The sequence below is a fragment of the Oncorhynchus mykiss genome, chromosome 3 (assembly GCF_013265735.2).
Source record: "Oncorhynchus mykiss isolate Arlee chromosome 3, USDA_OmykA_1.1, whole genome shotgun sequence".
Lineage (NCBI taxonomy): Eukaryota > Metazoa > Chordata > Actinopteri > Salmoniformes > Salmonidae > Oncorhynchus > Oncorhynchus mykiss.
In genome coordinates, this window is record NC_048567.1 from 78146221 (window position 1) to 78172321 (window position 26101).

At 44.0% G+C, this 26101-nt stretch overlaps 1 protein-coding gene across 4 annotated transcripts; it reads left to right on the forward strand.

The window, feature by feature from the left end:
* The first annotated feature begins 1927 nt into the window (after positions 1-1927).
* On the forward strand, positions 1928-26066 carry LOC101268957 (intracellular-type I interferon receptor). Of its 4 annotated transcripts, NM_001281392.1 has the most exon segments (8): positions 2620-2799; positions 12099-12225; positions 15850-16034; positions 20687-20847; positions 22554-22707; positions 22868-23025; positions 23178-23746; positions 25350-26066. In NM_001281392.1, coding segments are annotated over 7 exon segments (1167 nt in total). In that variant the 5' UTR covers positions 2620-2798; the 3' UTR covers positions 23559-23746; positions 25350-26066.
* The last annotated feature ends 35 nt before the right edge of the window (positions 26067-26101 follow it).

Here is a 26101-nt window from a genome sequence, read left to right on the forward strand (position 1 = left end):
GAAATACCATTCTTAAAATTCTCCAAATGAAGACATGACCATCGTTGGGGTGATGGTTAAGGGTTTAATAATGGACATTATAAACTGGGTGTTTCGAGCCCTGAATGCTAATTGGCCGAAAGCCATGGTAAATCAGACCGTATAACACGGGCATGACAAAACATTTATTTTTACTGCTCTAATTAAGTTGGTAACCAGTTTATAATAGCAATAAGAATCCTTGGGGGTTTGTGGTATATTGCCAATATACCACGGCTACGGCCTGTATCCAGGCTCTCCGCATTGCGTCGTGCAATAACAACAGCCCTTAGCCGTGGTATATTGACCATTTACCACAAACCCCCTCAGGCCTTATTGCTTAAATATACTACAGCATCTGCATTACATGTAGCCTTAATTTCAACTACCTCTCTTTGTAGCCGCTGGGCTTGGTAAGTTGCCCTCGTTCAACAGCCTCTCGTTCCACAGCCTCTCGTTCCACAGCCTAGGGTTTAGTGTAATATTTAGTCACAGTATTGTATGAAGTCACAGTATTGTCCTGGATTAACTGTCGGTGCCGGAGATGGCTGCTGTTTTACGGGCTACTAATCAATTGTGCTATTGAATTAAAAAAAAATGTTATTTGTAAGTTATTTTGTATATAATGTTTCTGCCACCGTCTCTTATGACCGAAAAGAGCTTCTGGAAATCAGGACAGCGATTTCTCACCTCGTACTGGACAAGATTTTTTCTTTAACGAGTCGGTCGCAAAATATTTACTTCAGACACACGAAAAGGCCCAAATCCACATCATTCTTATCAAGAAGATGTCTGGGAAGTAGGTTGGGGTCTTTGTAAGGATCCGACAGCAAGTGAGTAATCTTCCTCTATCATCAGTCCTATTCGCCAACATGCAATCATTGTGTAATAAAATGGATGAGCTCCGATCAAAACTATCCTACCAACGGGACACTAAACTGTAATATCTTATATTTCACCGAGTTGTGGCTGAACGACGACACGGATAACATACAGCAGGCTGGGTTTTCCGTGCATAGGCAAGATAGAACAGCTGTATCGGGTAAGACAAGGGCTGGCGGCCTGTGCCCATTTGTAAATAACAGCTGGTGCCTGAAATCTAATATTAAGGAAGTGGCCAAGCTTCCTGCCATCCAGGACCTCTATACCAGGCGGTGTCAGAGGAAGGCCCTAGAAATGGTCAAAGACTCCAGCCACCCTAGTCCATAGACTGTTCTCTCTGCTACCGCACGACAAGCGGTACCGGAGCTCCAAGTCTAGGTCCAAGAGGCTTCTAAACAGCTTCTACCCCCCCCCCCCCCCCCCCAGCCATAAGGCTCCTGAACAGCGAATCAAATGGCAACCCAGACTATTTGCATTGTCCCCCCCCCTTTTTTTTTTACACTGCTGCTACTCTCTGTTTATTATCTATGCATAGTCACTTTAACTCTACCTACTTGTACATATTACCTCAATTACCTCAACTAACCGGTGCCCCCGCACATTGACCCTGTACTGGTACCCTCTGTATATAGCCTCGCTACTGTTATTTTACTGCTGCTCTTTAATTATTTTTGCAAGCATGCATGATAACAAATCAACATGCTATATTAATATATGAACCTGGTGAAATTCACAAAGTATTTTAACAACTGTTACATTCACCCCTCCTGAATTTCACCAACCTTGTAAAACTAAACAAAATAATCTACCAAGCATAAAATAAAATAAATTAAACTATTGTTGCAAACTAACTAGCTAGCTATATATCTAACTATCCTTCTATGTATTTACCAATATTTGATTATCCATTGATCTCATCCATGTCTTGACGACTGTTTCGCAAACTACGTACAAAAAACGTAATCACGTAGAACCAATCAGAGTAAAGTTACTGAGTTTCGACGTCATTCATACATCTCCATATATGTCATTTCGTTGGCGTCCATATCGGATTGTTTATCCGGTGATGTTCCCTTGAACCGGGAGCAACTCAACTGGCCACAGCAACTAAAACTGGGATTGGGAAAATGAACGATCTGTGAAGGTATTTTTTTGGGGAAAAACGTACCGTTGGATTACTTGTTAAATAATAATTATTCATCATGAAGGTGGGCTTTGCACTCGTTCTCCTCTGGTCTCTCCCAATAACCAATGGTAAGTACAGCAACTAGCTAATTTAGCTGTAGTTAGAGATCCCTTTAAATGGATAGCTAACGTTACCTTCGGTCAAACTCGGTGGGTTTATATCGACTTGATTTGTAATATCTGAGAGCTATTTAAACATTCGTTTCTAATGGCGGGTGGTACGTCGGTGGTTGAAACCCGTGTGTTAACTACATGAATATAGATTATATATAGGGATACAATATTGTTATGTCTTCGACTTCACTGGGTGTGTTCGTAAATTCACTGTGGAGTGTCAGATGGTGCTCCGGACGTTTTAGAAAATTCAGAGCATTGTCAGATTGACCTGTTTTAATAAATTAGGAGTGCTCTGGTTTGAGGTGTAAGGGTTGCTCCAAGCATTCAGACCACACATGCTAGTTACTTCCAGACACCTCCTTCTGACCATTTTTCTCTCGCCCTAGCAGAGCTGCTTAGTCTGTTAGCCGCACGGCCATATTTTCACGTTACAGTGCTTGTTAACGGGAAACGGAGGGACTGACGTTACCCGTGCTAAGTAGCTCGCTATCTGCTTCTCTGAACAACTGTATTTACACATTTGCGGCGTCTGTCTTTGTTTATACACTGAAAAATACTGTCGACTGCAACTGCGTTCATCTTTTAAAACCGTGTACAGTAAGTATTGATTTTGATGTGATATGCAAGTAAATGGATTTGTTTCTAGAACCGTGCCGCAATTGTGAATCGATTCACGCTTACATTGAGGTTTTTTAAATTTAAATTTAATTTCACCTTTATTTAACCAGGTGGCCAGTTGAGAACAAGTTCTCATTTACATCTGCGATCTGGCCAAGATAAAGCGTAGCAGTGTGACACAAACAACAACAGAGTCGGGGCGGCAGGGTAGCCTAGTGGTTAGAACGTTGGGCTAATAACCGGAAGGTTGCAAGTTGAAATCCCCGAGCTGACTGTTGTTCTGCCCCTGAACAGGCAGTTAACCCACTGTTCGTAGGCCGTCATTGAAAATAAGAATGTTCTTTTAAAAAAAAAAAATTAAGTTACACATGGAACAAACAGTACAGTCAATAACACAATAGGAAAGTCTATATACAAAGGAAGTAAGATTAGGGAGGTAAGGAAATAAATAGGCCGTAGTGGTGAAATAAATGACAATTTAGCAATTAAACACTGGAGTGAAAGATGTGCAAGTAGAGATACTGGGGTGCAAAGGAGCAACAAAAAAACAATATAGGGATGAGGTAGTTGGGTGAGCTATGTACAGGTGCAGTGATCTGTGTGCTGCTCTGACAGCTGACGTTTAAAGTTAGTGAGGGAGATATGAGTCTACAGCTTCAGTGATTTTTGCAGTTCGTTCCAGTCATTGGCAGTAGAGAACTGGGAAGGAAAGGCGGCCAAAGGAGGAATTGGCTTTGGGGGTGACCAGTGAAATATACCTGTTGGAGCATGTGCTACAGGTGGGTGCTGATATGGTGACCAGTGAGCTGAGATAAGGCGGGGCTTTACCTAGCAAACACCTATAGATGACCTGGAGCCAGTGGGTTTGTTGACGAATATGAAGTGAGGGCCAGCCAACGAGAGCATACGAGAGCATACTACCCGCAGTGGTGGGTAGTATATGGGGCTTTGGTGACAAAACAGATGGCACTGTGATAGACAGCATCCAATTTGCTGAGTAGAGTGTTTGGGGCTATTTTATAAATGACAACGCCAAAGTCTATACAAAGTTTTACTAGGGTTTGGCAGCATGAGTGAAGGATGCTTTGTTTTGTGAAATAGAAAGCCAATTATAGATTTAATTTTGGATTGGAGATGTTTAATGTGAGTCTAGAAGGAGAGTTTACAGTCTAGCCAGACACCTAGGTAGTTGTCCACATATTCTACGTCCGAACCGTCCAGAGTAGTGATGCTGGACGGGGTGGCAGGTGCGGGCAGCGATCGGTTGAAGAGCATGCATTTAGTTTTACTTGCTTTTAAGAGCAGTTGGAGGCCACGGAAGGAGAGTTGTATGGCATTGAAGCTCGCCTGGAGGTTAGTTAACACAGTGTCCAAAGAAGGGCCAGAGGTGTACAGAATGGTGTCGTCGGCGTAGAGGTGGATCGGAGAATCACCAGCCGCAAGAGCGACGTTGATGTATGTATACAGAGAAAGAGTCAGCCTGAGAATTGAACCCTGTGGTACCCCCATAGAGACTGCCAGAGGTCCGGACAACAAGCCATGCAAACTCTATCTGAGAAGTAGTTGGTGAACCAGGCGAGGCAGTCATTTCAGAAACCAAGGCTGTTGAGTCTACCGATAAGAATGTTGTGATTGACAGGGTCGAAAGCCTTGGCCAGGTCGACGAATACAGCTACACGGTAATGTCTCTTATCGATGGCGGTTAAGATATTGTTTAGGACCTTGAGTGTGGCTGAGGTGCACCCATGACCAGCTCTGAAACCAGATTGCATAGTGGAGAAGGTACGGTGGGATTCGAAATGGTCAGTGATCTGTTTGTTAACTTGGCTTTGGAAGACCTTCGAAAGGCAGGGTAAGATAGATCTAGGTCTGTAACAGTTTGGGTCTAGGGTGTCTCCCCCTTTGAAGAGGGGGATGACAGCGGCAGCTTTCCAATCTTTGGGTCTCTCAGACGATATGAGAGGTTGAACAGGCAAGTAATAGGGGTTGCAACAATTGTGGCGGATAATTTTGGAGGTTCCTGATTGTCTAGCCCAGCTGATTTGTAGCGGTACAGATTTTTCCGCCCTTTCAGAACATGAACATCAAAAAAATGTAATGGGGCATGCTTACTTAAGATGGTGAGGAAAGCACTTTTAAAGAATAACCAGGCATCCTCTACTGATATATGTATTTGTGTATTTGTGTATTTATTATTTAACTAAGCAAGTCAGTTAAGAGCAAATCTTATTTACAATGACAGCCAAACCCGGACGACACTGGGCCAATTGTGCGCCGCCCTATGTGACTCCCAATCACGGCCGGTTGTGATACAGCCTGAAATTGAACCAGGGTCTGTAGTGACGCCTCTAGCACTGAGATGCAGTGCCTTAGACCGCTGCGCCACTCGGGAGACTGAGGTTCTTTCAACCTTTCGGTTACTGGTCCAATGCTCTAACCACTAGGCTACCCTGCCGCCTCTACACTCTAACCACTAGGCTACCCTGCCGTCCCTACACTCTAACCACTAGGCTACCTGCCGTCCCTACACTCTAACCACTAGGCTACCCTACCGCCCTACACTCTAACCACTAGGCTACCTGCCGTCCCTACACTCTAACCACTAGGCTACCCTGCCGCCGGAGCTATGGCCAAAATTGTCTATGCTTGGTTCAGATTTGGTCCGGACAACACACATTTTATGGTATTTGCGCATTGGTGCTCCGATGTAAAAACAATCCTCGTCACATAGCAAAATATTTATTCCCATATGCGCCTAAAATGGTCGACACTGTAGAGCCCTGCATAGGATACATCACCATGAAGAGAATAACATTCATATACATAATTAATTATGCATTTTCTGTGTAGTACAGACCAGGGACCTGTAATTAAATTATGTTACTGGGTGTAAATCCACTTTATTTACTGTAGTTCAATAACTGAAAATGATATATTTTCAGTCAATGTGTCATGTCATAGCTAACGCCCCTTTCTTTCTGCAGATAGAGTTGAATTTGAATTCAAAGCAAATATTTAAGACTTTTTGGGAAACGTGGAGATGTTCAGTTAACGAAGGGAGATTTTACTGAAATTCTCTCGCCAAACTTTGCATCTGTGCAGTTCTTCCAGTAAATGTATTTTCATAAAATGTTCAGTGTAAATTGTTAAAAGTAGTCCGGCAGCGACAAAGCCTGGGCTCGAACCCAGAGTTTCTGGTGGCACAGCTAGCACTAGCCTAGCCTTAGACCACTGCCCCAGCCGGGGGGGGGGGCCCTTGGCATCCATTTTTAAGTGAAAAATCTTGAGTCACAGTTTAATGCTGTCACCGTGGAATTGCCCTGTAGCCTAAGACCCTCTAGCAACCTTTTAATAGACTTGGAGAGGTTAGGTCAGGGAAGAGGAACTAAAGTCAGCAGACCCTAGCCTAGAGGTTCCTGAATTCCAATGTTCCAAATCTGTTTCAGTGCTTCAGTGACAGTTTGGAAAGTTATGCCGTTCTCCACGCTGTACAATTCCTTTATGGTTGAGTCACTTTCTGGATCTTGGATGTGTCATACTTCATGTTCAATGTTCTGTTATTTACATTGTCATCAGCAGTGTAACTGGTTTCATTGTAGCCAAGCTATTTATAACCTAGACCATGGTTAGGGTTTCTGCCACACCCTCACACTTTTTTTATAACTCCAACACCGTGGACTCCGCTTCGGAGTGCAAAGGCTGAGTTATAGGAAACGTCATAACCAGTCATAGTCATGCACAGAACAAATTAGGCAACAGGAGGATCTCGATCCAGGATTGGATTGAATGTCTCCACAGTGACCAATAAACTTAATCTTGACATCTAGCCACTTAGTTAGCAAACCAAATGCATAGCTGGAGCCCCTGAGCTGGATATAATTTGACACATCTTCGATTTCTTATAGTTATACTTGGTTTAGCAGGCACCCTGACTGTACCCCCCCCCCCCCCCCCCCTGATTTAGAAAGAGGGAAAAAAAGATACAGATTTGAGTCCGAGGGTGCACTGAAGCTTAGCACACAGATGTTAGGGGAACTGTTCCCTCTAAATTAGATGCCCCCCCCCCCCCCCCATCTGATGCAACATCCTGTTTAGGCATTGAGTCTCAGTCAAGCAAGCTCTACAGGGTTTTTCCGCACCAGCAGGAGTGGAAAATATCTCTGCTTTTGTTCTGGCCATTCTCACACACACATTCTCAAGTACATTATTTTGGGGGGGGGGTAAAGAAGGTTTGAAATGCTTTTTAAATTTGTGTACTTTTTTTTTTTTGGAGGGGGAAATTATGATGCAATTGGCAATTTGAGGCTCTTTTAAGATATATATATATATATATATATATGTTAAGAGTACACTATAAGGAGTATAATGATACCGTCATCATAAGGTATATATATATATATATATATATAGTTAACATGAATTTGTTAATATGAACAAAATATCAATAGAAACACCCCCTTTTTTCTTTTGAACAATATTATAGTCGTTTCTGTTGGCTCAACTATAGTGTGCATTGTTTTTGCAGTTCAATTGTTAAATTAAAATCTCTCTACTGTCATATCTAAGCCAATATGACACCAATATCGATGAACATTTGCAAATCAACTTGACAGGCGGAACACGACACACCGCCTCTCGTCATGATCCGTCCGGCTGTTACAGAGAACCATTATACCAGATTTTTGGCAAGGTCGCTAGCATTAGGGTATTCGGACAAGGTCGCTAGCATTAGGGTATTCGGACGAGGTCGCTAGCATTAGGGTATTCGGACAAGGTCGCTAGCATTAGGGTATTCGGACAAGGTCGCTAGCATTAGGGTATTCGGGCAAGGTCGCTAGCATTAGGGTATTCGGGCAAGGTCGCTAGCATTAGGGTATTCGGGCAAGGTCGCTAGCATTAGGCTATTCGGGCAAGGTCGCTAGCATTAGGCTATTCGGGCAAGGTCGCTAGTTTTTGGTGCAACCATTTTTATTAAATTCACAATGTGTTTCTCTCACGGGCACATTTCTGCTCATTTAAAAACTAAGGATGTGCTACTTTTTATTTTTTATTTTTTTTAGCATTCCTAACAATGCTGACATCTTTTCAGCCCTATATCAGAGTTCTAAACCGGTCGACCAACTCAGTTGCTACGCAACAGTATCAACAGTATCAACTAGCATCTATCTAGGTAACACCAGTTGGATGAGATGCAAAGGAAGATTGATGTTTTTTTGTTGTTTTTTTTTACAATTTAATCCGTTTACACAATACCCAATAATGACAAAGCAATTTTTCAGACCCTTTACTCAGTACTTTGTTGAAGCAGCTTTGGCAGCGATTACAGCCTCTAGTCGTCTTGGGTTTGACGCTACAAGCTTGGCACACCTGTATTTGGGGAGTTTCTCCCATTCTTCTCTCCAGATCCTCTCAAGCTCTCAGGTTGGATGGGGAGCGTTGCTGCCCAGCTATTTTTAAGCCTCTCCAGAGATGTTCGATCGGGTTCAAGTCCGGGCTCTGTCTGAGCCACTCAAGGACATTCAGAGACTTGTCTCGAAGCCACTACTGTGTTGTCTTGGCTGTGTGCTTATGGTCGTTGTCCTGTTGGAAGGTGAACCTTCGCCCCAGTCTGAGGTGCTGAGGGCTCTGGAGCAGGTTTTCATTAAGGATCTCTCTGTACTTTGCCCCGTTCACCTTTGCCTCTCCTGACTAGACTCCCAGTCTTTGGCACTGAAAAACATCCCCACAGCATTATACTGCCACCACCATGCTTCACCGTGGGGATGGTGCTAGGTTTCCTCCAGACGTGACATTTGGCATTCAGGCCATAAAGCTCAATCTTGGTTTCATCAGATCAGATCAGAGAATCTTGTTTCTCATTGTCAGTCCTTTAGGTGCCTTTTGGCCAACTGCAAGCGGGCTATCATGTGCCTTTTATTTTTTCGTCTGGCCACTACTGTAGAGGCCTGATTGGTGGAGTGCTGCGGAGATGGAAGAACCTTCCAAAAGGACAACCATCTCCACAGAGGAACTCTGGAGACCTGTCAGTGACCATCAGGTTCTTGGTCAGATCCCCGATTGCTCAGTTTGGCCGGGCTGCCACCTTTAGGAAGGTTCTTGGTAGTTCCAAACTTCTTTAATTTAAGAATGATGGAGGCCACAGTGTTCCTGGGGACCAGAATTTTTGTTGGTACCCTTCCCTAGATCTGTGGCTTGACACAGTCCTGTCTCTGAGCTCCATGGACAATTCCTTTTTGACCTCATTGCTTGTTTTTTTTGCTCTGACATGCTCTATCAACTGTGGGTCCTTTATCTAGACAGGTGTGCCTTTCCAAATCTTGTCCAGTCAATTGTTGCAGAAACATCTCAAAGATGGTCAAACAACATCATAATAATCATCCCTTGCTCGTGTGCAGTCAAACTCCATGCTTACTAACTTTGTTAGCGATGTGATAAAATGAGTGTCTTTGAACCCAACAACTGTTAAGGGAAAAAAAATAACCAAAGATGACTAAACATTCAATCAGTACTGAAAATCCAACTTTTTGGAAAAAAAATGTGCTGTCATCACCAGACGGACAATTTTTAAGTCAAGTTGATGCATCTATTACAGGGTTTGTAGCGTACCGCCTAGCGTCACTGCCCTGGGATATGACGGTCTTGGGTTCGATATGTAGACAATTCTCTTTCGTGTGTAATGAGCCTATAGCCTGCAGTTCCATCTTGAGCTTTCATTTGAAGCATGTTGCTGTACGTGGCTTGTTTTGGATCATTTGCAAAGACATTGGCAACTTTATTGTAGTCAAATTTTGTTCTCGGGTTATCGCAGTCACAGAGCAACCAGATAAAACCATGTGATTGAATGTTTCCTGGAGAGAATAGGTGGAGTTCGCCTTGTTGTCCTCAGGAATTTCCTTTTTCGGCTTCCAACCAATTTGCATACTCTACAAGTACATCAAATTTCCAGAGTGGGCTCTGCTAATTCTGTGTGAATCAGTTTATGAGCACTACCAACACAGTGAATGGGGAAAATGGGTTCAAAGTCAATCCATCTGCTGGTGACTTGCTGAATGTGCAATCCTAAAGGAGGGCTGTGATTGGTTAATGATCTATAATGTCCATTTCTATGTAATAGATGGATCATATCATTAAAAGTACCAGAGCCTACTCTGGAAATGTTTCTTCTGAAGAAGAGTATATTGTTTACAAACGGTATGTCTCTAAAAATAAGCTAAATCGAAAAGTGTCCTTTTGAGATATCAATATTTTTAATGTTGATTAAATTAATGTGACAATTTTTTTTTGTTTTTTATAGTCTAGACATACTCCTTATTTAGAGAGAACACTACAAGGAATTATAATGACGCCAAGATGTCTATCATGTACGTGTTTACAGATCATTAGGGTCTTAAATGGCCACTTTAATCACGTTTAAATTATAATAATAATAATAATAGTTTGCTACAAAGGTAAACAGCATGTTAAACATCCTTCCTCCCAATGCTGTTCCTATGTGAGAATTACAAGAACATTCTGACATAATGAAAATATTTCTCGCTGGTGTGGAATCGGCCAATAGAAACGCTGGCGTGGAATCGGCCAATAGAAACGCTGGCTAGTGAGGTCACTGTCATTGTTGCCAGTCTATTGTTTCTTTCTCACCACAGGGCTGTGTTCGCTTATTTGTTCTTCAGAGATTTTAAATATTGGATCAATTCCTCTTTGTTGAATATTTCATGTTGTCCACAGGACATGTGAATTGGTGGTTGGCTGTGAAGAAATACAGTGTCGTGTATTTGGCTATGCCGGATTAAGTGATATGACATGCTATTCTATAAAATCATTTCTCTGTAATTAATATTACTTGATTGAGCTAATCATGTAAATGTAATTAACTAGAGAGTCGGCACCACGAAATAATATTTATAGAGCTGTTCTCTTAATAAACTCTTAAAGACCTAGGAATATTTTACATCAATAGCAGTCAATATTAATCGTCGTCTTAATTCAGTCTCATCTGAAAGTTGTAAATTCTTGGTTATCTGCATGAACCCTGGCTAACAAGTTGAATCAGCAATACAAAATTGGGTTTAATTATTTATTTACTAAATACCTAACTAATCACACAGAATTACACATACACATAATTAAATCATAACTTGATTACAAATGATGTCATAAAGGAAAACGTCCCTAGCGGGCAGAACAGATTTGACAGCTTGTTACACAAAAGAAAAAGGGCTGGGTTTGAGTGAAACAGCGGGAAGACTGTGGAACAAAGGAGAAAGCTATGCTATCGTGAATACAGTATCTTATGCATTCTAAATTACCGGCCATTTGGAAAAGGAAAATACAATAAATATTTACTCTGAGCTGCGCTTCGGTAGGTTGGCGGTAGATGGAAGGCCGTGTTGCCCAACCGAGTCCTTTGAAGAATGTCTCTGCTGGTAAATTGGATACGTTGTTGTGTGGTAGATGGGATACTCTGTCTGTTCCTTCTGCTGCTGTTGCAAATTCAATGGCTAGGAGGTATCACTTCTGTAGTGAATAAGAGTTCAAAGGTCATACCATTCGCAACCAAAGCTCACGCTGATGTTGGCTTCGTTCTGTAGTTATTATCTGAACCATTCTGACATCTTCCTCACATCCTCGGAACAGGAGGTTATATTGTCGTCAAGGCTTTATATAGGAAGGGAGAGGAGGGCGTTTTTGAAAAGTTTTATAGCCCATGTCCCTTCACAGGGGAGGGCCACTGATTGACCTTATGAAAACCCAAATCTCACATTTTAGAAGCTAAAATCACATTTCATCCCATCATGAATAATTTCATATTCAAACATTTTAAATTGAACAACAATTCCATGTGAATCCGATAACTCTGATGTGTAGACTTTCCACTGTAGCGTTTATGTCATCTTATCATTGATGATAATGTCTCAGATGACAACCAAATTGACATCATATTCATTCATACCATATGTTCAATTGGTCAGATTACCAGAATATAGTTCATTTCCCCCCACCTTCTGATGTTCCCAGAATCTCTATGTTATCCAAAGGGGTTTGCAAATGTAACATCAGTAGGGTGGAGAGAGGAAAGAGGTATTTGACTGTCATAAACCTACACCCTGGCCAACAGCCTAAAGTATGCAAATGTTGAGGCTATTTTAACTTCAAAGTTGCTGCCGAATCAGTTGCTTATATCCAACTCCCATCATGTAACATGTAAACAACACGGTACCAAACAGTGAAGAACTATTCAGTGACCCGGTCTGCCTGTCTTACTCTCTGTGTTCCAGTGCTTGCAGAGCTGCCTCAACCTCAGAACCTGACTCTGCTCACCCTGAACACACAGTATGTACTGACGTGGGACTGGGACCAGACGACCACAGGCAACTCTGTTAGCTTCACTGTAGAGTACATGGCGTAAGTCACCAGATGCACTCACACCACCCCCGCAGACCCCTCCTACATGTCACATACTGTATTTCACCTCCCCCTCCTACATGTCACATACTGTAGTTCACCTCCCCCTCCTACATGTCACATACTGTATTTCACCTCCTCTTCCTACATGTCACATACTGTAGTTCACCTCCCCCTCCTACATGTCACATACTGTATTTCACCTCTTCCTACATGTCACATACTGTAGTTCACCTCCCCCTCCTACATGTCACATACTGTATTTCACCTCCCCCTCCTACATGTCACATACTGTATTTCACCTCTTCCTACATGTCACATACTGTAGTTCACCTCCCCCTCCTACATGTCACATACTGTAGTTCACCTCCCCCTCCTACATGTCACATACTGTATTTCACCTCTTCCTACATGTCACATACTGTAGTTCACCTCCCCCTCCTACATGTCACATACTGTATTTCACCTCCCCCTCCTACATGTCACATACTGTATTTCACCTCCCCCTCCTACATGTCACATACTGTATTTCACCTCCCCCTCCTACATGTCACATACTGTATTTCACCTCCCCCTCTACATGTCACATACTGTAGTTCACCTCCCCCTCCTACATGTCACATACTGTAGTTCACCTCCCCTCCTACATGTCACATACTGTAGTTCACCTCCCCTTCCTACATGTCACATACTGTATTTCACCTCCCCCTCCTACATGTCACATACTGTATTTCACCTCCCCCTCCTACATGTCACATACTGTAGTTCACCTCCCCTCCTACATGTCACATACTGTAGTTCACCTCCCCTCCTACATGTCACATACTGTAGTTCACCTCCCCTCCTACATGTCACATACTGTAGTTCACCTCCCCCTCCTACATGTCACATACTGTAGTTCACCTCCCCCTCCTACATGTCACATACTGTAGTTCACCTCCCCTCCTACATGTCACATACTGTAGTTCATCTCCCCTCCTACATGTCACATACTGTAGTTCACCTCCCCCTCCTACATGTCACATACAGTAGTTCACCTCCCCTCATACATGTCACATACTGTATTTCACCTCCCCTTCCTACATGTCACATACTGTAGTTCACCTCCCCTCATACATGTTACATACTGTATTTCACCTCCCCCTCCTACATGTCACATACTGTAGTTCACCTCCCCCTCCTACATGTCACATACTGTAGTTCACCTCCCCTCATACATGTCACATACTGTATTTCACCTCCCCTTCCTACATGTCACATACTGTACTGTATTTCACCTCCCCCTCCTACATGTCACATACTGTAGTTCACCTCCTCTTCCTACATGTCACATACTGTAGTTCACCTCCTCTTCCTACATGTCACATACTGTAGTTCCCCTCCCCCTCCTACATGCACATACTGTATTTCACCTCCCCCCCTACATGTCACATACTGTATTTCACCTCCTACATGTCACATACTGTAGTTCACCTCCTACATGTCACATACTGTATTTCACCTCCCCCTCCTACATGCACATACTGTATTTCACCTCCCCCTCCTACATGTCACATACTGTATTTCACCTCCCCCTCCTACATGCACATACTGTATTTCACCTCCTACATGTCACATACTGTATTTCACCTCCCCTTCCTACATGTCACATACTGTATTTCACCTCCCCCTCCTACATGTCACATACTGTAGTTCACCTCCCCTCCTACATGTCACATGCTGTATTTCACCTCCCCCTCCTACATGTCACATACTGTACTGTAGTTCACCTCCCCTCCTACATGTCACATACTGTACTGTAGTTCACCTCCCCCTCCTACATGTCACATACTGTACTGTAGTTCACCTCCCCCTCCTACATGTCACATACTGTAGTTCACCTCCCCTCCTACATGTCACATACTGTAGTTCACCTCCCCCTCCTACATGTCACATACTGTACTGTAGTTCACCTCCCCCCTACATGTCACATACTGTATTTCACCTCCCCCTCCTACATGCACATATTGTATTTCACCTCCCCCTCCTACATGTCACATACTGTAGTTCACCTCCCCTCCTACATGTCACATACTGTAGTTCACCTCCCCCTCCTACATGTCACATACTGTAGTTCACCTCCCCTCCTACATGTCACATACTGTAGTTCACCTCCCCCTCCTACATGTCACATACTGTACTGTAGTTCACCTCCCCCTCCTACATGTCACATACTGTAGTTCACCTCCCCTCCTACATGTCACATACTGTAGTTCACCTCCCCCTCCTACATGTCACATACTGTATTTCACCTCCCCCTCCTACATGTCACATACTGTACTGTAGTTCACCTCCCCCTCCTACATGTCACATACTGTACTGTAGTTCACCTCCCCCTCCTACATGTCACATACTGTACTGTAGTTCACCTCCCCCTCCTACATGTCACATACTGTAGTTCACCTCCCCTTCCTACATGTCACATACTGTACTGTAGTTCACCTCCCCCTCCTACATGTCACATACTGTACTGTAGTTCACCTCCCCCTCCTACATGTCACATACTGTAGTTCACCTCCCCTTCCTACATGTCACATACTGTACTGTAGTTCACCTCCCCCTCCTACATGTCACATACTGTACTGTAGTTCACCTCCCCCTCCTACATGTCACATACTGTAGTTCACCTCCCCTCCTACATGTCACATACTGTAGTTCACCTCCCCCTCCTACATGTCACATACTGTACTGTAGTTCACTTCCCCCTCCTACATGTCACATACTGTACTGTAGTTCACTTCCCCCTCCTACATGTCACATACTGTAGTTCACCTCCCCTCCTACATGTCACATACTGTAGTTCACCTCCCCCTCCTACATGTCACATACTGTATTTCACCTCCCCCTCCTACATGTCACATACTGTAGTTCACCTCCCCTCCTACATGTCACATACTGTAGTTCACCTCCCCCTCCTACATGTCACATACTGTATTTCACCTCCCCCTCCTACATGTCACATACTGTAGTTCACCTCCCCCTCCTACATGTCACATACTGTAGTTCACCTCCCCCTCCTACATGTCACATACTGTATTTCACCTCCCCTTCCTACATGTCACATACTGTATTTCACCTCCCCTCCTACATGTCACATACTGTAGTTCACCTCCCCTCCTACATGTCACATACTGTACTGTAGTTCACCTCCCCCTCCCTACATGTCACATACTGTACTGAAGTTCACCTCCCCCTCCTACATGTCACATACTGTAGTTCACCTCCCCTCCTACATGTCACATACTGTACTGTATTTCACCTCCCCCTCCTACATGTCACATACTGTAGTTCACCTCCCCTCTTACATGTCACATACTGTACTGTAGTTCACCTCCCCCTCCTACATGTCACATACTGTACTGTTGTTCACCTCCCCCTCCTACATGTCACATACTGTAGTTCACCTCCCCCTCCTACATGTCACATACTGTACTGTATGTCACCTCCATGTCACATGATACCGTATTTCACCTCCTACACCCAAACAGTGACTCGTCTGCTTTATTTTACCACCATGAGAGTCATGATCTGGTATTAGGCCAAGACTGCCTCTCATCACTGACCCTCTCGCTCGCTCCCCAACAGGAAGTACAAGATGAAAATGAAGAAGAAGAACTGGAGCCGTGTGTGTGAAAGGACCACACGCACCCGCTGTGACCTCACAGGTTCTGATCTGCACTACCTGGGAATGTACGTTCTCAGAGTCCGAGCCAGCGCAGACGGAGTCAACTCGGACTGGGTCAACAAAGACTTCTGCCCTGATATCGATGGTGAGAGGAATGGGAGAAGGCAGACAGACTTGAGCACAGATGGGGGGAAAAACTAAATGAGAGAAGAAAATAAACACCGTTGCGAACATTCACACATTTAAACGCCCACCAACACCCACACACCAACACCTACACACCAACACCTACACACCAACACCCACACACCAACACCTACACACCAACACCTACACACCAACACCCACACACCAACACCTACACACCAACACCCACACACCAACACCTACACACCAACAGCCACAAGCGCGTGTTGATTGGGTTTGAGTTTATTTAATTTTTTACAGGGACAGTGCACATTAATCAACGTTTCAGTAAAAGTGCCGGTTTTAGCCAGCCGGCTAACTTTCAACCGCAGTCCCTGGGCAGGTTATTAAAAACAATTACAATATAGACAATCATTGAGCAGTGAGCACACGCAGAGCAACGTAGGACAAGCAAGACGTAGCATACACGCAGAGCAACACAGGACAAGCAAGACGTAGCATACACGCAGAGCAACATAGGACAAGCAAGACGTAGCATACAGACAGATTAACATAGGACAAGCAAGACGTAGCATACAGACAGATTAACATAGGACAAGCAAGACGTAGCATACAGACAGATTAACATAGGACAAGCAAGACGTAGCATACAGACAGAGCAACATAGGACAAAAAGCAGCAAGATAAAATTCACAAAAGCAACAAAGTGTTTCCATACTTCACAAGCTACAGACAACATGGAAAATGGCAACACAGCTAGTGACCATGTTCACAAATCTGATTGACCTTTTAGCCATTTTGTGAAAGTGTGATATGTGGTGCAGTTATGTGTGTCTGATGGCAGTGTATTCCAGACATGGGAAGCTCTCACAGAGGAAACGGATTTACTAAAGGTGCTTTTCCTTAAGGGAACTATACAGTCACCTCTCATGGCGGACCTAGTGGATCTGCTGCCATTTGTCTGGGTTTTCTGTTTAACAAAAAGTGGAGTGGAGCCAGAGCCAGGCCATTTAGGATCTTGAATACAAGACATGCGTAGGTGTATTGCACAATATTTTTCCTGCTCAGGAGCTCATGCTTTCTGAGGATGTAACAGTGATGGCTATTGGGCTTCCTATCAAGCACTTTGAGAGCCTACTTGTTGACAGACTGAATAGGTTTTAATGTTGTACAGGAAGCTTGGGCCCAACTAGTCAAGCGGTATGTTAAGTGGGGGAGTATCATAGATTTGAAGTACAGTTTTGCTACCTCTGTAGTCAAACAATTTCGTATAAATCGGAAATGAGCTAGGTTGAATTTTGTTATTTGAATTAACTTTTTCACATGCTTTTTAAAAGAGAGGTTGGAATCAAGTATGATGCCAAGGTACTTAAAATCAGATACCACCTGGAGCTTCTCCCCTGACACATAGAAATCTGGCTCAGTAGCATCTGTTGCCCTCTTTGTGAAGAACATGCAAACAGTTTTTTTTCATTTCATTTTTCACATTGAGATGCAAACACGAGTCGCTGAGCCACTTTGTAACCTGGACCATTACAGTAGTGAGTTCTTGTGCAGCTTGTTGTTTGCTCTGCATGCACATATATCACTATCACTATATATCACTATTAATCACAATGACTTATTCTAGCGCATCTAATATTGAGATTGCTTTTCAGGACTTATAGTTGGCTTTTGATGTTATTCAGAGGCATCTTTTCAAATTGACACTTGTGCTTAATGCAAGAAACTAAATGTATGATTTTTTTTCTTCTCTTAAAGTTAACAGATGGCGTCACACATTTGATAGGGTCACCTATAAGTATCTTGGGAATTGGTTAGATGAAAAGCTGAATTTGAAACTATTGATAACCTGACGAAGAAACTGACGTTGAAATTGGGTTTCTATTTTAGGAACAAATCTTGCATTTCAATATCTGTCAGAAAGGATCTTGTTCGAAGCACTTTAGCGGTCCTCGATTTATGGTGATATTGTCTATATGCAGACATCCACAAGTACCTTACATTAAGTCCAGAGTGTATCATGGTGCTTCAAGATTCATGAAAAATGCTACATCAATTACCCATGGTGCAATGTACCTCTCCACCAGGAGGCTAAAGCACTGGTACACAACTCCCTTTGTATCTCTGTTCATTACTGACCAGATCAGTCACTCAATACAGTCTTCGTTCAGTCGCCGCTGTCCTTGTCTGTTCCTAAGTCTTGAACTGAGATGGGGAAGGCTAAAACTGAGATGGGGAAAGCAATCTTTTTCCCATAATGCCTTCATCTTGAAATATGCTTCGAAAGATATTAAAGTTATGGGAGTTAGTGTCTTTGCCTGTTTTTAAGACGCTGATCGACGACACTGTTTGTGATAGCTGCAGTTGTTTCTAATCTTCAAATATATCTGTAACTTGTGACACTTAAGCTGTGTTCGAATACTCACACGAACTGCTCTAACTGTACTATTAGTGACTTAAATTGAGTATGTAGTCTGCTTATTGGTCATAGTGTGGATGTCGTTAGTATGCCAAAAGTTCCCGGATGTTGTACTGAATTTTAACAAAGTATACAAGCAGTAGACACCATTTCTGTGCTTTTAGGGCCCATAATGCAAATCCTCAGAAAAGGGGGTGTGGCTTCACAACATTGTAGTATTTGTAGTAAATGGTTGAAAATAAGCAGCCGAGGTCTGACGAGAGAGAGGATACAAATTCTCATTGCTTTAACTAATTACGACAAATGTTGCGTAATGTAATAAAGTAATTACTTTTCAAATAAGTTACATATTTTGTTAGCTACGCTATCCTTACGAACCACATAGCATATTACAGCAGTATGTACTGGTTTGTGAGCTAGCTAGCTACCTAACGTTAGTTGGCTACTAATACATTGGACTTGCCAGTATATTAACTATCTAACTACCCAACGTTTATTGACTTGATTATTCACGTCATGCTTAGCTAAGTGCTATAGTCGTTGTGTGTTCTCAATGGACATTGTTAATTCACTCTGGCTAGCTACTCCGATTTCAGAGCACTCTCTTGTGCCAGAGCGCAGAATAAATTATGAATTTATGAACGTGCTTCTACACCTGCATTGCTTGCTGTTTGGGGTTTTAGGCTGGGTTTCTGTACAGCACTTTGAGATATCAGCTGATGTACGAAGGGCTATAAAAATACATTTGATTTGAACTCGCAATACCGGTGTCAGTAAACATCCGCAAAATAAAAAAGCGTAATTACATTCTTTCCATTAGCACAGTTGGTTACCAACGCTCTGGATAACATGAAACCAGCCTAACCAGCTCTGCTAGGGCGAGTACAATGGTCAGAGTGAAGTGTTCTCTCATTTGTGTCTGGAAGTAGCTAGCCAACGTTAGCCAGTTAGCTTGGGTGCTTGACTTCCGCTTTTGAGGCCAGAGCGTCCGATGTGCTCTCTGAACTCTCCCAGAGCGACGCGCTCTGAATTTATGAATGCCCAGATCGCATTCTGGCACGTCCGATTTACGAACCCACCCGAAGTTGTGGGATGTCTAGCTAGTAATCTGCAACGCTAACAAGCTAGCAAGACTTTGCACAGCAACGGTATCAATTTCCGGTAGACAGGCGACGTGCAAGTACCCTCAACTGAAAGGATACCGTTAGTTTACAGTTAACTAAAATGAATTAATAGTATGTTTTATTTACTCATTAAGTAATACAGTATGTTAGTATCGGTAGTTGGTTTCTATGACTACGCTGCTATTTCCCTGTTTTGCCTTCTTGCCACGCAAAACAGGTTAACATCAATGTGTCACGAAGCTCAAAGCCCGTAACAAAAGGGAGACAACGAGTAACTAAGTACAATATACAATGGTGTGTGTAATCAGTAGTGTAAGTGAGTGTTTTGCATACATGAATGTGATAATGCAGGGTGTTGAAAGGTGCCAAAGCAAACAACCCCAAAAAAAACACCAAGATACACAACAATCTATAAAGGTGTCTGCATGGAGAGAGTCTCCTCCGTGAATGGGGAAGTGGTGTATTTATCCTAGGAGACACCGGGCCCAGGTGTTTCCCATGTAGCTGACGACCCTCCCAACTCTGCCCACCGGCATCCTAATAAGGAAACAACAAAGAGAGAATACGGCAGACAGAGTGGGAGGGTCGTCACAAATGGGTCTTACCTGGTTAAATACAATTAAAATAACGCGCCAACACACAACACTATCCTCCTGCACACACACACACACACACACACAACACTATCCTCGCGCGCACACAACACTATCATCGGCGCACACACACAACACTATCATCGCGCGCATGTAACAGTATAAGTTTAAACCGTCCCCTCGCCCATACCCGGGCGCGAACCAGGGACCTTCTGCACACATCAACAACTGACACCCACGAAGCATCGTTACCCATCGCTCCACAAAAGCCGCGGCCCTTGCAGAGCAAGGGGAACAACTACTTCAAGGTCTCAGAGCAAGTGACGTAACTGATTGAAACGCTATTTAGCGCACACCGCTAACTAAGCTAGCCGTTCCACATCCGTTACACGCACACACAACACTATTAGTTAATCTGTCATTCAACAAGAATCATTCCCAGGACTCTGGAGTTGGCTGTATTGTAACTCTTGAGTTTATTTAGGTCTTATCTGTTCTTCCCCCTGTCTAGCTTCGTTGGGCCCACCGTCCAGGGTGGAGCTGGCTCCTGTGGGGAACCTGCTGGATGTGACCATCTCTGACCCCCTGACCAGCACCCAGCACTCCATGAAGGAACACGTCCTTTTCCTGTACTACCGCATCCTGTACTGGAGCCGCTCTGATGACCCTCAGGTACTGGCACAACCTTCTGCCTTGTTTTGTTGCCTAAAGACTCCTGGGCCTCCCCTCAGTAACCCTGGGACTGCTGTCACCTGGGCCTCCCTCAGTAACCCTGGGACTGCTTTCACCTGGGCCTCCCCTCAGTAACCCTGGGACTGCTATCACCTGGGCCTCTCCTCAGTAACCCTGGGACTGCTATCACCTGGGCCTCCCCTCAGTAACCCTGGGACTGCTGTCACCTGGGCCTCCCCTCAGTAACCCTGGGACTGCTGTCACCTGGGCCTTCCCTCAGTAACCCTGGGACTGCTGTCACCTGGGCCTTCCCTCAGTAACCCTGTAACTGCTATAAAATACCAGAAACTACAACATGTAACATTCTAAACAACAAACTTAAGGATAGGAACACAAGTGTGTTTTTCTATTGTTGGATTCGGGGTAGACTTTGATAAGGCATTGATAAGGGGAGATGGGTGGAGATCTTAGAACCTAACAATGTCACTGAGGGAGAGAGGGTATTGTAACGTTTACATTATGTCAGGATATGTCACTGAGGGAGAGAGGGTATTGTAACGTTTACATTATGTCAGGATATGTCACTGAGGGAGAGAGGGTAACGTGTAACGTTTACATTATGTCAGGATATGTCACTGAGGGAGAGAGGGTAACGTGTAACGTTTACATTATGTCAGGATATGTCACTGTTAGCCACCAGGGATCCTCTGGGAGGAGAAGACAGTCTGGTATCAATCACCATGACAGCCTTGAGTTGGGGAGGAGTGAGCACTTTGGGGTAGAGGTCAGGTCAGATGAACTGAGGAAGAACTGATATCACCAAGGTTCTGTCTAACAACAGAGATGCATTGGCTGTTGGGTTGTGGAAGAGGAGACTCAGCCTAGGAGATAGGGTTAAATATCAATGCTTGTGTGAAGTGTTTTTTTATTTTTTTTTTATTTTTTTTTGTCCGAATCACCGCTGTAACGACCCTTTGGGAAGAATTAAACTTGGTTTAGCTTCTCTAGTGCCCGTGAGTTATTTAGCATTATGCAGGGAACTGGTTGGTGCTTTGTATTCTAGAAGGATTTGAAGTGTTCTATGGTGGTGCTCTGTTTTCTAGAAGGTTTTGAAGTGTTCTATGATGGGGCTTTGTATTCTGGAAGGTTTTGAAGTGTTCTATGATGGTGCTTTGTATTCTAGAAGGTTGTGAAGTGTTCTATGATGGGGCTTTGTATTCTGGAAGGTTGTGAAGTGTTCTATGATGGGGCTTTGTATTCTAGAAGGTTGTGAAGTGTTCTATGATGGGGCTTTGTATTCTGGAAGGTTGTGAAGTGTTCTATGATGGTGCTTTGTATTCTGGAAGGTTTTGAAGTGTTCTATGTCAGTTGTTCCATGTTCTCTGGAACTCTTCCAGTTGAAACAACATCAATAACCCTTCTGCTGTGTCCCTGTGTTACACCAGAGCAGATAGGTATGATTTATATATCATCTGTATATCCCAAACCTTTCCTGGAGTACCCCCAACCGTTCCACTTTTTGAGACGTATTCAGGACTAGCACATCTGATTCAACTTGTGAAGGGCTTGATGAGTTCACCACTAGAATCCCATGTGCTCCTACTGGAATGGGTGAAATAAGTGGAACGTCTGGGGGGGTAGTGCAAGACAGGGCAGCGTATCCCAACCCTGTCTGATTTTATAACGTGTTCTTATTGGATGTTCAGGGTCTGAAGCCTAAAGTGTTGGACTCTAGCAACAACCTGGTGACGCTGCCTGAGTTGGAGGCCTGGACGTGGTACTGTGTCATGATCCAGTCTCGCTACGACTACTACAACAAGACTAGCAGCTACACAGAACCCCAGTGCATGCAGACGGAGGGTAGGAATGAACACTTGACACTAAAGGCTTGGAGATTGGTTTCCAAATTGCTTGACAAATTACCTACCTGTATAATGTGTGTGTAGAGATGCCAGAGAGCGTGTTTTACAGGAGTAATTGCATAATAAGGCCACTAAAGTGTGACTGTTCTCGTCCTCAGGTGACACCCCGTACGGGCAGATCTTCCTGTACTTCCTGGTCTCCATGATGGTGTGTTTCCTGCTCGTGTTGCTTTCCTCCTACGCCTTCTTCAGGTTCTACAGAGGCCTCAAAAACACCTTTTACCCCTCTATCCAGCTGCCTGCACACATCCAGGAGGTAGGCCTCACAAACGCTTACTCAACAGTAAACAGCATAACAGTAGTATCCAGGTGTACCGTCCATCCTCTTGGTTGGTGGGTGTGTCTGTGTGTTTAAGGGTGGTTGGGAATAAGTAATGACAATTTCTTTCTCTCTTCCCCTCCCCCCAGTACCTCTGTGACTTCTCCCCCGGCTCCGACATGCCCCGCCTCCTCACTGCTGATTCAGAGGCGGAGCTGTGCTGTGATAAGCTGACCATCTGTCCTGAGGTGGTGCTACTGGAGATACACGTCCCTCCTCCCCTCACAGCGCCCCCCTCAGAGCTGGAGCAGGACAGCGGCAGGCACATCCGCCAGGACAGCGGAGACTCTGGAATCTACTCCACAGAGGGAGGCTCCGCCCAGCAGGGTCGTAGTGGTGGGGAGCCAATCAGGAGAGACCAGGAAGTGGACTCCTGGCAGACACTGGAGCAGGTCAAGATGGAGGAGATGGGGAGAGAGTTGGCTGACGAAAGAGATCTGGACGAGGGGGTTGTGGATGTTTGCGTCTGAGGAGAAATGGAGAGAGGAGAGCTGGGTGGAAAGCATCAATGATGGTTGGCGATTTGTAACGAGGAAATGAGAACGGTTGCACAGAATGTTCTCAAGTCTCCGTCTTGCTGCTTTTCCTCAAAGGACACTGAAGACGATGACGTCTCTGAGCCAAAGACGCATCGTCACCTGTCCTGCCTACATTAAAGGAAACATCTACTCCAAAACTATCTCATGATATTGTTTCATTAAGTGCACTGTTGACACAGTCCCAAAATGTTTTGCATGTCAACAGATACGTTTTCAAAATAGTGGACGTTCAAGAAGCAAAGTGTCACGTGATGTAAAATGCATCATTGGAGCCAAGTGCTTCTTGAAAGTCCAATATTTTGAAAACGTATCTGTTGACATGCAAAACATTTTGGGACTGTGTCAACAGTGGACTTAATGAATCCCATGTTGCTGTGTTTTTTTTTTCAAGGGTATAGAAACAAGCTTTAAAATGTCAGATTTAGTATGAGGGTGGGGGCCCATTTGACTTCAAGATTTCTAAAAGACCCCGGTCCATCTTGCTTTTCTATGGCCGGTGTAATGACTGACATGTTTTAGTGTAGTTTGGAACACGTTTATCTCATCTCAAGACTCGGCTGGTCACAGCCAAGGGCGTACTTTCTGTTCCCAGTGAATTCTGACACTGTCGCTCCATTTTAGCGTCCTGTGAAGTGTGTGAATCCAGGGGGAAACAGGGTAGCTCATTGTGTTTAAACGACAGGGTATCAGTTTCAACAATTTCAATCCCAAAAAATCAACCTATTTTTCCAGTCAAGATATTTTCTTGAAAAGGAATGGTTCTGGTTAATTCATCTTCAAAACGAATCCTGTCGTGTGTTTGTGTGTGTGTGTGTGTGCCTTGGATAGATAAGACAGTACATTGGCAGCAGTGCATTTCGTGTGTGGGCGTGTGTTGTCAGTGTAAGTACTGAATGTCTGAGAGTCCTGTGTGTGTGCGTGCTTAGTATAGATGATAGACAGTACATTGGCAGTAGCGTATTTGGTGTGTGTTGTTAGTGTAAGTACTGAATGTCCTGTGTGTACATAGTCAATGCATGTAGTCCGGGTAGCCATTTGAAGAGCTATTTCGCAGTCTTAAGGCTTGGTTATAGAAGCTGTTCAGGGTCGTGTTGGTTTCAGACGTGGTGCACTGTGGTTGCTCGAGTCTTTCACAACGTTTGGGGCCTTCCTCTTGACACCGCCTGGTATAGTGGTCCTGGATAGCAGGGAGCTCTGCCCGGGTGATGGACTGGGCCGTAATCCGTGGTGGTTTGCCCTGCCACATCTGAGTGCCTGTTGTTTTTTTTATTTTTTATTGTGTTACTTTTAGAAACATTTAATTAGTTTTGTCCTTTTATGATTCTTATAGAATCTGACATCAGGAAGTGTCATGTTTTCTCTCTGATACCTTATTATTTGACTTCATCTTTGTTTTGAAAGGTGCTTTGGTCCGACTGTTACTGGTTGGGCCCCTGAGTTTTAAACAAGAACTGAATCCCTGAAGGTCTATGTTTATTGATGTCTCTCTTCCTCTTTCTGATGGTTTGTTCGCTGAGGTGGAACAACTTCCACCTAGAGCAGGGCTGCCCAACCCTCTTCCTGGAGATCTACTGTCCTGTAGGTTTTCAGTCCAACCCTAATTTAACATTTCTGATTCCGCTAGTTAAGGTCTTGTTGAGCAGCTAATGAGTAGAATCAGGTATGTTTTTTTAAATTAAGGTTGGACTGAAAACCCACAGGACGGTACATCTCCAGGAAGAGGGTTGGCCTGAAAACCCACAGGACGGTACATCTCCAGGAAGAGGGTTGGCCTGAAAACCCACAGGACGGTAGATCTCCAGGAAGAGGGTTGGCCTGAAAACCCACAGGACGGTAGATCTCCAGGAAGAGGGTTGGCCTGAAAACCCACAGGACGGTAGATCTCCAGGAAGAGGGTTGGCCTGAAAACCCACAGGACGGTAGATCTCCAGGAAGAGGGTTGGCCTGAAAACCCACAGGACGGTAGATCTCCAGGAAGAGGGTTGGCCTGAAAACCCACAGGACGGTACATCTCCAGGAAGAGGGTTGGCCTGAAAACCCACAGGACGGTACATCTCCAGGAAGAGGGTTGGGCAGCCCTGCTCTAGAGGTTTTTCCACTACATTTTGGCAAAGTTAAAACAAGGAAATACTCAGCATAGCATTTGGATAAGAAGCGACATGAAACCAAATGCATTAACAAATCGCCATACCTTGGTATCCGTCAAAGCCTCATAACCACAGCCAATGCAAATGTTTATCGTCTACGCTTTATACCAAGCTGACGTCTTGACGCAGAGTTATAATTACCTAGTGTGAGTCAAGTAGTCCTGGTGAATAGTGTTCCCAAAATATCGTCGCATTTTATATCGTTGGGCATGCTGTGCAATACTGAACGTGCTGTAAACTATTGCTTCCAAATGGAGTTGAATTCCTATTAAAGAAAGTATCTCTCATCTCATACCCCTTGCCCCAGGCCTTTTATTGCATACTGAC

Bases quoted from the DNA above. Each gene is read 5' to 3' on its own strand.
- LOC101268957 (XM_036963693.1), top strand. From the start codon at position 2,103: ATGAAGGTGGGCTTTGCACTCGTTCTCCTCTGGTCTCTCCCAATAACC. The intron at 2,155-12,098 runs GTAAGTACAGCA...TCTGTGTTCCAG, and splicing joins GTCTCTCCCAATAACCAATG to TGCTTGCAGAGCTGCCTCAA. The intron at 22,708-22,867 runs GTAGGAATGAAC...TCTCGTCCTCAG, and splicing joins CCAGTGCATGCAGACGGAGG to GTGACACCCCGTACGGGCAG.